The sequence below is a fragment of the Thalia democratica genome, chromosome 8, assembly GCF_965202585.1.
Source record: "Thalia democratica chromosome 8, ktThaDemo2.hap1.1, whole genome shotgun sequence".
NCBI classification, from domain to species: Eukaryota; Metazoa; Chordata; class Thaliacea; order Salpida; family Salpidae; genus Thalia; species Thalia democratica.
The window spans coordinates 9,241,755-9,254,491 of NC_139172.1; the positions used below are offsets into that span (position 1 = coordinate 9,241,755).

Below are 12,737 nucleotides of genomic sequence, written 5' to 3' on the forward strand. Positions count from 1 at the left end.
ATTATTTTATTTCAGGCATTGAAATTGTTTAGTCTTAAAGTAGCGTCAACATAATTTAATAACTGAAAAAGCCTTAAATTGTTGACTGAAATGTCCGTGAACAACACCCCAATACATACCCAGTTGCCCCCAAACACTGCTGGACCACCTGCAAAAGTATCTAACTCAATAAAGAAGACTTTGCACAGACCATTTAACCCAGTTGCATCACCATCCACTATTAAAGTAAGTTAAGGTTTTATTTACAAGCTGTTTGCAAACCTAGATTTTTTATATAAAACAAGTATTTTTATGCATCAGGATATAATTATAATATAGTTAGTGTTGTATCACATTAGATACTTAGATATGTATAATTTTAATAAATCAAAAATTTAAAACAATTGAATGCCATTATGTCAGAAAACTTTAATTAGAATTTTGAACAAAAAAAAAATCTATCTAAATATGTTTTTATATATAAGTTTTTTTAAACAGTCAAGCAACCTATTTTTAAACAAATGTATAGTTATGTATTTAAGAGTAGTTAAGTGTAGTTAAGGTTTTTTTTACATGAGTTATTATGTATAAAAAAATGTATTGGGAGTAGCAGTTATAATTTACACATAGTTACTTCTTTAGTAATTTTTAATTGTTGTCTTTTTTTACTGATAAAAAGTGTTTTTTGGTATTGTTTAAGGTTATTGAAAGTTAATATGATATATAATAACACCATTTTCTACATTATCAACTTTAGTAAACATATATTTTAAATCACAGAGCATAAACTTTACACTATCTGCCACATAATAATAAATAAAAGTTATATTTCTTTAATAATTTATTTAAATAATGTTTTGACACTTTTTTAAATTATATATTGTGTTCAGTCTTTATGTATCAGATTAATTAAGTTATGTGCAAAAAAAGTAAATTCAAAACTAAGATGAAAAATTACAAAAATAAAATATTGCTCTCTTTCGAACTCTAGTATACTAATGTAATAGTAACTTATCAGTTCAAATTATAGTTTCCCTATAACAGAGATGTTTGGTATTTAATTTATAGTAAATACTAAAAATATTTAAACATTTATATAATAACATCATTATTATATAATGAACATATATTCCAACTATATAAAAAAAAATTTAGAAGTTTTTGTTGATAAACTAAATTATTTTTACTATGTTGTCAAGCCAAAATGCTTACAATGAACATTTCGTAATATTAGGATTGAATTTGAGTTAGAAACTTTACTATTATTTAAAGGATTCACCCACAATCAAAATTCCGCTCAATTCCAAGAGCGTTCCTATATTAACTGGGGTTCCAAGCTCTCAAAATGTTGGTTTTCTTACAGCAACAAATCTATACCCTAATGTCAAAAACAGTCCTGCTAAAAATATTTCAAGAACTGGGTTCGCCCGGCTTAATACAGCCAACACTATCGAAATTGTATCAAAAAGTCAGGGTGGAAACACTCAAACAATTTTCTTATCAACTGCTGGAAAAGTCAGAGTATGTACATTAGTTTGAATGTGTACACCTAGTTCAATAGCTGTATAGAAAATGCATGGCATGGTTTTGTTGTTTTAATCTTTAGTTTAGATATGTAGGCAATGCAGCTTAACTGTCATGTTTAAATTTTGATTTCCTGTTTGTAGTAATTTTAACTTTCTTATGGACTTAATTTTTTATAAATTTTAACTGGATTTTATGTTCAAAACTATTAATAAAAGTTTAAAAAAGGTCTTTGGTGGATTTAATTCCAGTTTGAATCGTATTACACTTAAGTCTTTTTTGTTTTTGGGGTTAGGTGCTTGTTGTTATATTTTCTTTCTGTATAAAAGTATGTGGTTGTCTTGTTTGTTTTTAGATTAACAAATCATTTGAATATGTCATTATAGTCATAACTGTTTGTTATTAACCTTTTGTTGCTATTAAATTGTTCTTTTAAAAATAATATCAACAAATAACAACAAGTTTTTGATTTGAATTAGTGGTTCTGTTAATAAATTAGTATGTACTAACTCAATATATTGTAAGATTATAGATTTCTGTTTTTAAATCAAAATTTATATATATAGTAAAATTTAGCAATAGTCTCACTGCATAAGGTATTTTAATATTTATGTTGTGTTTAGTAAACACATCAGTTTTTTATAAGTATTAAATTTTTGTAATTTGTATTAGCTGCATAATATTTATTTGATAAATAATATGTTTTTAAGCATTAATTAAAGTAAACATTGCAGGCTCAACAAGTTACTGCAAAAATCCAGAGTGCCAGTAAAAGTTCCCTTGTTTCAATTGTGTCCCGTACTAATAATCCTACAAAAACTGTTAGTAATTTTTAAACTAAAAATGTTATATTTGTATTGATATGCATTTGTAAAAGATAACAAGTTTGTTACATTATGGAAGTGCTAATTACAAAAATACAAGATACAATATTTAACAGCATACTTGAAGTAATTTATTTTATTTATTTTAGATTCAGCAAAGCAATATACAAAACACTGCAGTGGTGCCTGATATGAAAAAGTTTGTTTTAATTTAATATTTCTTTGACAACTTATGTTTGCAAATATTTTTTGAGCTTAAACAAACTTGAATTTTATAGTAAAAAATAAAATCAATAGTTATTATATATTTTTTTAACTGATGTTAAAAAAAACAGGTTTCCTAACGTGACTCATCAGGAAAAAACAACAAAAACAGTCATAGCCAACCCGTTAAACATTGATCAAAATTTTTCAGGTATGTTTATGTTGCAATATAAATGTTTAAGGTACAAGATCTGTTTAAAAGTGCAAAATTATATAAAAATAGTTGACCAGCCCCTATTAGTATAAAGTTAAAGGTAAAAAGTAAAGCTTATAAACTAGGAAGATTAAATATTTACATTTTTGCTTATATGTAATTTAAAGACTTCACTTATATTTATTATAATAATATAATAGAGGTTTATTTTTACTGCGTCAATTTTTATTATAATTTTAATTTATCAATATTAGGTAGTGTGAATGATATGAGTTAATAAGCATAATGTACAGTCTCCTTACTTTTGATTAATATTCTTTAGTTAGTGACTTAAATTTAGACTTAAAGTACTAATAATATTTAATTTAAAGTAGTTATATTTGTTTTATAACTTTAAAAGTAATTTAATGTATAATTTTTTCTACATAAAAAAAAATCTATTACAAAAAAAAGTAAGAAATAAGAATAAGAAATAAAATGTAAGGTAACATCTCCTATTGAATTAAACTTTTACTGGTAGCACTTTATTTTGAACTGTGTTATAAACTTGAGTAAATTAGGAGGTATAGTTTCTAAATTATTGTTGAGAGCTAGAAGTAATTAAAACGACAAACATTTTTATAACAATTTAAACTTAAATACTGTTAATTTTTCACAATCTTATAGTAAAGTTTTTACTTATCAAATTCTTTAAGAGTTTACAATACAAGCTGTATAGTAATATGAGTTAATATTTAAAAACCCAAGTGATAAAAGAATGACCACGTTGAATGAATCTACAAAAATTAAGATACTTTATATAAACTTAAAAAATGAATGATACCATCATATCAAAAAAAGAAAATTAAGAAAAAGTTTTTATAAATAAAACTATAAAAGTACTAAAAAAATGTTGTAAGTTGTTGTATAATAACAAATATTCAAACTTAAGAATTTATTGTTTTCACATGAAATTGAAAGGTTTTATACGTCTACAATAGTCTTAAATAATCATTCTACCATCTGTTATAAATTTCTTATTTTTTAGGAAAAAATTTTGCCAATCCAAACCCAGTCGTCCAGGCAGTAGTCAACAACTACAATATTTCATCAAATAAAAGTTCTACAAACATTGCTTCCCCATCAGGTTTTGGAGCTTTTATTTTGATTAATATTTGTTTTATTATTGTTTTGTGGTGTTATACAGTCACACAGAATTAAAATAGTATAAATTACAGAAGAGTTAATAAAGTACATGATATTAAATTTGCATGTTGTATTTAAGCTTTTAGAGAATTTCAAATTAATTCCTAGTTTTTTGTTGTTAGCTCGAGCTGTAAATCAAACTAACCCAGTTGCATTTGGGAGCCGAAAACCATCAAATAATCCAACGACTCAAATGATGAAAAACGTTAGTAATTGTTTCGTGTTTTTTTTTATAAATGTAGTTAAGTAGTGTTCGTACTTTTTATTAACAGTAATTTCTAAGTATGTATTAGATAGTTCAAAACCGTATGATTTTTTACAGCTTCACTTAGCTCAATATAAAGTTTTGATGCCTGGCAAGCCAAGCCAGATAGTAAAACCCCAAACTGTTGTCAATCTTAAAACTGACAACATGAACAACAAGGTACGTATTAAAGTAAAATAATTTTTTATTATTTATTTATTTATTTATTTATTACACTTCGACAAATACTATGCTTAGTAAAGCTATTTATTTCAGAAGTATTTTATTTTTATTTATTTAAAAATTACATGTGAGTTTTACAACATTTAAAATAATTTACCAAATAAAATTTAATATTTTGCAGGCGTTGCCACAATCAAATTACCAACAAGGTTAGTAGCATTATTTATTAATATTAGTATATATCATTAGTTAAATATTCGGTCGCCGAACTTGTTTTTAGTAACTTTTTTTTACAGAATTACAAGTATAAGTTAAAGAAACAAATTAAAAAGGTGCCTAGTAAACGCGGTTGGCAGTTTCAAATTTTGCTTGCAAACTAAGAGAGAAAAAGCGCGCTCCCAACAACAAACTTGTTTCTGCCCTAACTCACTCTCTCTCTCTTAACCAGCATAAAAACAAAGCAGCACAGCCTCTTGTATTTTACATAAATTTATAAAAGCTAAAACGAAATTGTTGAAATTAACTCTGTGCCGACGGATGCAAATCTTGTTTTTACTTTTATAAAAGTACAAACAGTGAGTTTTGCGTCCATTGGCAAAGGTCTGTCTCAAAAAACATTTCAGTGAACAAATAAGTTTGCATAACAATAAAAACTACTAATAAACTAAATAGTCTTCTGTGCGTTTTCAAAAATTTAGGCGGCTGAAGCGCAAACGTCACCTTCTCTCGTATAGCTTATTTTAAATCTCTCGTTTTTTTCAGCTTGCCCTACAGCGCCATCAACTGGCAGAAGTGGACAAGCTGAATTGAGAATAATTCAGAATCCTTTGCTGCCTCAGGCGACCAACACTCAGCAGTCACCAAAAACGAACGTTCCAAACATTCTGCGCAGGCAACAGACAAGGTAGCTAATTTTTATTTAGTTATATTTAAGATCTAGGTATTTTTTACAAGATTTTAATAATATATTGATGCTTGATTTATTTATTGTATTTTTTAAGGTTTTTGCACATTAATAATTTTAAGAATATATAAGTATAAACGTTAAAATAATCAACTGTTTACTAGTACATTAGATCGTGAATAGAAATTTAAGTTAAAACTTAAGTAGTTTTTTAAATTGATATGAAAAATATAGTTTAAAAGTTAATAATAGTTTTAATTACTCTAATGTTCAATTTTTATTTAATATAGCAGACATGTTTCAAACAATGACACGTCCGCCACCAACAAACCTTTTGGGCCCCGCAAAGAAATGTCCCGACCCCAAATTATCCAAGCTACAGGTAAATATATAATTAAATTTATCTTTAACATTTAGTTTTTTTTTTGTTATAGATTTTATTTAAAACACAATTTTTTGGTAGGTGCAAAAATATCTAATGGAGGAATGATGCATACTCACAATTACCCATTAACACGTAAGTATAAGAAAATATTTTTTATATGTATGTTAGTTAGATGTTTGATTGACAGTTTTTCAACAACTATTTTATTTATACAGAAAGTCCATTTTCAACAAAAAATGATCAGCAAAATAAGATAAATAACAACATTCTTAGAATTGGTTCAGGTAAATTCAAGCTGTTTGAATTCCTAAATAAAATCTAAAGTTTTAAAATATATTTATATAATGATATTGTTTTAATAAAGCAACTATTTATTTAAATATTAAAAAAAATATAATTTACTGATTTATGTACAGTACTTAAAGAACTTAGTTTTGTAAGTTAGTGGTAAAATTAATTGAAGTTACACAAATATAACTCAAATAACAAACAATAAAATTTTAGCAGCTTCGGCCAGTCTTCACAACGGCAATCAGTACAACAACGGTTACAACTTATACACACAAGGAGGTAACTCCCCTCACATGAAAAACAAACCGAACAACAATACCAGGGTCACAAACTTACATGGAATTTCAGTTCAACAACGGGGCTCTCTGCAAAACAAGCAGCCGTCATCAAAAATGTACACCGGAAACGCGCCTGGAACATTCAACCACGTGGTAGTGTCACAGCCGGGGCAGAGACCTGTCGGAACGGGCACCGTAGTGGCAACTTCGGGTGTCAAAAGGGACTTTCAGACAATGCAAGGAGACGCTCAAGCATCATCAGCTATAATTTCCAGGTGCATTCCGAGCAGTAAGGTGATTGAAAAAGTGCAAAGGTCGCCTAGAAAAAAACCAAGGAAGCAAAAACACACAGTGGCTCTTGGTATGTTTCGATATAATAACTTGTAAAACTTAGTATTATACAAAAATTTAATTTATCAAATCTCAAAACCAAAAAGCATTATTTTAATTAATTAAGCCTTATCCTGATTTCTTTTAGTCAATCAAGCTCATCAAAAAAGATTTTAGATCTATAGTAGTAAATTATTTAATTTGTCATATAAAATAATTTTTTTTTTAAACAGACGCAGGTTACTCCGACGAATTTGTAGTAGTTGACTCCAGAGAGGAAGCTAAGCCTACTTACAGGAAAAAAAGTGGCGAAAAATCATCCCTGTCAAACTTCAACCCGATCGCTCAAGCTCAAGTAGGTGCAATTTCCATATCCAACAAGCCGAACCAACAACAGACCTATAGAAACATCCAGCCTAAAAGTGGTCAGTTGTCATTTTGTAAAATAGAATTATTTATATTAAAATATATGTTCAAAAAATATAAATTTAAGTCTACCAATTAAATTATAGATTTGAAAAACGAAAAGTCCTCGGTTGTGAAACAGCAGCAACAAATGCAGAATTCCAACAAAATGGATTCGTTCGACATGCAAATGAAGCTGATAACCAACCAGAAACAAGCTGCCGCTGTTCAGCCGCTTCAACAAGAAACGAAGCCCGCACCGAGCAAAAATACAAGCAGTGAAGCCCCTATTAGGTAACTTTTTCTTTGTTATCTAGTTCTAAATGATGCACAAAGTTTGATTTTTTTTTACGTTTATAAGTAATGAAATGTCTGTTATAAAATGCTTCCTACGATATCTTTTTATGATAAGATTTTGTTAAAGAAAGTTATAGATTTTAAATTCGTTACAACAAAAAAGTGTTTATATCAACTCATAAAAAAGGTTATAAAAATAGATAAATATATAATTTAGTAAATTGTTACTATTAAGATAATTAAAATTTAATAATTAAAATTTTTTAAATATAAAGTAAGTAGATTTGTGCAAATTTTATATTTTATTTGGACCGGTTTCGGTGGCAAGAGATTGCGACCTTTTCTAGCAAAAAATTAAATATTAAGGGCATAGGGGGGGGGGGGGGTAAACACCTTTTTTGGTTTTTGATCTTATTTTATACAGTTTTTACTAAGCTACGAGATGCTTTTTACAGATTTTAAAAATTCAAAATACTTTTTGAGATATAGCCGGTCAAAGTCGGAGGCAACAATAGGATCCTTATGGGAGGCGCAAACTAAAACGGCAAATAACTAGAAATCACTAAAAATCTATCTCCTCCTACGTTTTTTGAGATAACCACCTCAAACTTTCAGGAAATGTTCCTTGCAGTATTTAAAAAATTCTGTCGGAACAGAATTTAAAAAAATTGTAAATAAAAATTTTATAACATCAAAACAAAAATAACTGTTTTTTTTTTGTTTATTTTTTATATAAAATTTTTATTTTTAATTTTTTTCAAAAATCCTTCCGATAGAATTTTCTAAATATATTAAGGAACATTTCCTGAAAGTTTGAGGTAGTTATCTCAAAAAACGTAGGAGAAGATAGATTTTTAGTAAAATAGTCTATTTTTGCCGTTTTAGTTTGCGCCTCCCATAAGGAACCTATTGTTGGCTCCGACTTTGACCGGCTATATCTCAAAAATTATTTTGTTTTTTTTAAATATGTAAAAAGCATCTTATAGCTTAGTAAAAACTATATAAAATAAGATAGAAACCAAAAAAGGGTGTTTACCCCCCCCCCCTATGCCCTTAAACTGCATAGAACAATGTTAGGTATTAATACTATTATTTTAGATATAAGTAAAAAAATAAATATATAAATAATATAATAAATATTATATGTATAATATTATAATTTTATATATAATAAATAAGTAATAAGTATAATATAATATAATAAATAATATTTAAAATATAAACGAAGAAAACTAGTTGTTTAATTACTTATAAAGTTAAACATTCATTAAAGAGCAATTATTAAAAAGTACTTGTATATCGTTGTTTTATAGTTAAATGTAGTTTTTTCTCTCTATGAATTACCTACTTGATGAGTTTGTATGTCGGTTTTTAAAATATCTTATAGATTTTTAAATTTTTTTTACAATTTTTATACTCAAATTTATGTTAGAAATATCGTCAAACAACTAAACAAGTTACCAATTATTATACAAATGTTACTTGTATTTTAAAGTAATCTGTTGGTTGTCTATCATAAGTACTGTAAAACAAAAGTGATAGAAAGTTGGTTGCTTTTTGGTACTAATTAAAATTGAAACAAAGCAAAAAATCAACAGATCACAAAGACCAACGGTTGGCAGTAATCACCGCTATTCTAATATAGAAGGAGCTGTGAGACCGCCGCAATGTTGGGACGACACGTCTGTATATTTGCTTTGTTTAAAATAATTAACATTTTTTTCACGATTTAGTAATGCGCCAAAAGTTTTTTTTCAAAGCTTTAAAAAACTAAAAAAAAATATTTTTATGGTAATAAAAACAAAGTTCTACAAGCAGATATAAAAACCATTTTACTAACAAATACGTTTTCTGCAGCTATGTGTACCACCGACCAAAAAGAAGACCTGACATTTTGAACGGTCATAAAATAGATCAGCACATCAACAACCATTTCAATAAACACTCCGAAGTTAAAATTAAACGTTTGTTGTTTTTGTTGTTGTTAATGTTATATTTAAGTTTCTATTCTACAAGTAAATAATTTGATTAGTTTAAGTTATTACTTTTATACAAGTATACAAATTTAAACTACTTATGTTAAAACGCTGTGTGTATGATTATATTTAGTTCACTTGAAAGTGATTATAAATATTAAAAGCACTTAAATAATTAGGTTTTATGTAGTTATGAAATGTTTGTTTTAATTTATACTAATTTAAAAGTAGTTTGAGATATACTTGTAGTAATGTAAGAAGTATGAAACTAATTAAAATTAGTCAAAAGTAATGACATTTTAACAGCGGCAAAGAAACCTTCACTGACTGACAAGGAATATGATAAAGGCAGTTTCAAAGATTTTATCCGCAAAATTGGAACTTTTGCTATACATCTCAACTCCATGGTAAACTTTTGTTAATGCAAAATTACATATAATTTTTCAAGCGAAAAGTTCAATCTTTGTTTTCTTGACTTCTTCTTGAATATTATTAATAAGCAATTTTTTATTCTTAAAAAAAAATTAAATCGATAATACAACAAATAACAACACAGATAACTGATGAAAGAAGTCAGCAGGGAGAACTTCAAATGATCAGCAAGGAACTGGTGAAGTTTAGCGACCAGGTCATGAATCACGACGCTAAAATGGACCCTTGGGAAGTTTTGGTCTCGGATTGTCACTTGTCGAAGATTGGTTTGTCTGACAAAGTTGACCTGAGAGAATTGGATGAAATTCCATTGTCTGTATCCGCTAACAGGTTGGCCGATATGATTTTTATTATTCAAATAGAACTAGTACTTATTTGTTTTAATCTGTCGTTGTCAGTGTTCAAACACTTGTTTTTTTATAAAAATTTTATCCTCTGTATTTAATTAGTTAGACGTTTAGTTTACCTTTCTTATTTTTTAGCATAAGTCACAAGTTTGGCTTCGTCGCCAAGAAACCGTTTGTGGTTCCGGGAGCTGTTGCCACGGCAATTCACACCGTGCCTTCCGTGAAGTTCACCTGCCTGAACAACCATCGACCAGAGGTTGATATGGACAAGTTGACGGTCCAAGAAAAAAACAGGTTGAAGATGAGAACCAACTTTCAAAAAGTTCATGAATCTGTGCAGGTAAGTAAAAATAGTTTAAATCTAGTGATATGAGTTAAAAAGTTTTTTTTTAAGTGTTACGTTTACATTTAATTGTTTGAAGTAATGAATAAGTTTATAACATCTAACTATAATTGTTGTTTTTCAGATAAACTCAACAAAGAGTCGTGTTTCAATGGAACAGCTCGGCGCGGCCTTTGCCAAAATGCAGTCAACCGTGCAGTTGCGCGATTTCGCCATGAAAATTGTCGCAGAAGGTCGCAGGGTGGAAGCAGAAAGGGCGCCGCTCAACGGAAGCAACCGCCAGTCTTCAGCGGGCACGAAAAGTGGCAAGAAGCGAAAGGCTCACCACTAGAGGAGCCTGCGAGTGGCCCAAAAGGGAGTCAAAGCTCCCTTGAAATTAAATGAGAAAAAAGATGTCGTGGAGAGATGGTTTTGCTCAAAATGAAGTTTAAATCCAAACATTCCTCAATGCGCGTTCTGTTCAAAATACGCGCGCCTCATATAATATATATACCGTAAGGAGCACAAAAGAAAAGCGAAAACTTGTTCACCTGTTTTTTATTTCGTTTTCTTTTACATGGACCATGCACCTGATTTCATATGACGTGAGAGAGAGTTTTGTAGCCGAACGCGCATATTTTATTTATATCTTTTGCCTCTTTTACTTTTTATTTATTAAACTTTTCTTGCTTTTGTTGTTTGTTGTTTTATTTGAAGATTTTTAGGTGTGAATTATACTTTTGAGTTTTAGAGCCTAACGGCGTTTTTGTTTTGTTATTTTAATGTTCGTAAATTTTTTTATGAAATTCATTAATAATGCATATAGTAGGTCGATTTGTCTAGTTAATAAGAAAGCACGTAAAGTACATGCTCTTTCAACCCTCAAATCTATACAATATATACATAAGACTTTTCGAAATATATATTTTTTGTATATTTGCAAGCGGAATCGCGAAGAATAAAAATAAAACAAATAATGCTGAAGTTTTAGTATAACTAATCTGTGTTAAGTAAGTTTTGATAGAACATTAAAATAAAAATATTATGTATTTGATGAAATTAAACCGAATTTGCTAAATAGTGTATACATTGCGTGTGTAAAGGACAATAATTAGAATCAACATTCGATAAGTAAGCCTAAAAAATTAAAAGTTAATGGTGTTGGCAAAAAATAATTTTTTTAGGCTTTTACTTTTAAGTATTTGGCTCCAATAAAGTTGTAAATTTTCTAAAATGAAAGCTTCATTGTTTAATAATACTTCTTTCAATTAAGTACATAGACGGATTTCAAAAGTCTAATTTCAAAAAATTCTGGTTATCTGAAAATTAGAAGCAATTTATTAGACTATTAAAAAACAATTTACAGAGTACTAAACTTATGACTCACCAACGTTTCTCTGTGATAAGCTAATAACACAGTTCAATGGAGTTTCTTTGTGTAGATAAGGGTTTCTCAAAGTGAGCCATATGGCACCCTTGGCGATTATTATAGAAAATTAATTAGGGGTCCATAAGCAGCAAAGGGTGGGGGCATGAGTAGTAAAGGGGGCCAGTGTTTGAAACTTACACTAGATACTCTGGAGTTGATGGTGTTGGCATAAAAAAATCTTTGGTGTATTAAAGGATGTTTTGAACTTATGCTAGATATAATGCAGGGTTGCCAAAATACCTGAAAATTGACAATTTAAGGTAAAATAACCTGGAATTTGAGAAATTTTGAAGAAAGATCACTAAAAACCAATTATTTTAAACAATTTTTACATCTTTAGTAGTAAAATTTTAATTTGACACAAAAACTCTACCATATAACTTTATAGATAAATTTTATTTGTAATCATCAAAACCTTATTTTAAAAACACATTTAAAGTAGCTTTACAGTATCTTTTCAACGTTCTCATACTAACACAGTTTTTAAACTTAACTTTTAACTAAAAATAGATATAAAAACGTGTATTTTTGAAAACCTTGAAGAAATTTCTCAAAAAAATTAATTTATAATGGGAAATTTCAAAAGTCTAGGGAGCCATAAGCTGTAAAAGGGAAAGCCATGAGGCCATAGTTTGAAACTTAACTAGATATTCTAGAGCAGAGGTCGGCAGGCAGCTGGTGCTCGCGGGTCAAATTTCGAGATTACAAAATCTTCACGGGCTGCAGTTCTAGTTTTAATGACATTTGAATAATCTTTTAGTTTTAGTCACACTAGAAAAAGTTTTACTTTTATTCAATTTAATATTTTTAATGACTTTTAGATACATATAGAAGGCCTATTTAAATACTTATTGGAATAAAACTTACATTGACTAATATACTATGTTTTAATAAACTTTTTATTTTCCTAAATACAGTAACCTATCGCTTATTTACGCACATTGTGTCTACAGAAAAAAATGCGTAAAGATACGAGAGATCGTA

The 12,737-nt window shown here is 28.4% G+C and overlaps 1 protein-coding gene across 5 annotated transcripts; it reads left to right on the forward strand.

Moving 5' to 3' along the window:
- The first annotated feature begins 22 nt into the window (after positions 1-22).
- Positions 23-11,295, forward strand: LOC145841961 (uncharacterized). 5 transcript variants are annotated; one of them, XM_082949274.1, is made up of 22 exons: positions 23-225; positions 1,252-1,500; positions 2,238-2,324; positions 2,477-2,526; positions 2,663-2,742; positions 3,773-3,871; positions 4,053-4,135; positions 4,253-4,354; positions 4,539-4,566; positions 5,120-5,261; positions 5,552-5,643; positions 5,725-5,778; positions 5,862-5,930; positions 6,151-6,576; positions 6,779-6,970; positions 7,058-7,244; positions 8,846-8,929; positions 9,105-9,211; positions 9,530-9,630; positions 9,780-9,985; positions 10,138-10,342; positions 10,470-11,295. In XM_082949274.1, the coding sequence occupies exons 1-22, from the start codon at positions 91-93 to the stop codon at positions 10,674-10,676; spliced, it is 2,985 nt and encodes a 994-aa protein (XP_082805400.1). In that variant the 5' UTR covers positions 23-90; the 3' UTR covers positions 10,677-11,295. The 5 variants fall into 5 exon arrangements, with proteins under 5 accessions (XP_082805400.1, XP_082805403.1, XP_082805402.1 ...); XM_082949277.1 differs by having other exon boundaries at positions 6,154-6,576; XM_082949276.1 differs by having other exon boundaries at positions 5,555-5,643.
- The last annotated feature ends 1,442 nt before the right edge of the window (positions 11,296-12,737 follow it).

Excerpts from the sequence above, each read along its gene's own strand:
- LOC145841961 (XM_082949274.1), top strand. The coding sequence starts at position 91 with ATGTCCGTGAACAACACCCCAATACATACCCAGTTGCCCCCAAACACT. Across the intron at positions 3,872-4,052 it reads AAACATTGCTTCCCCATCAG|CTCGAGCTGTAAATCAAACT; the intron begins GTTTTGGAGCTT and ends TTTTGTTGTTAG. Across the intron at positions 4,136-4,252 it reads CGACTCAAATGATGAAAAAC|CTTCACTTAGCTCAATATAA; the intron begins GTTAGTAATTGT and ends GATTTTTTACAG.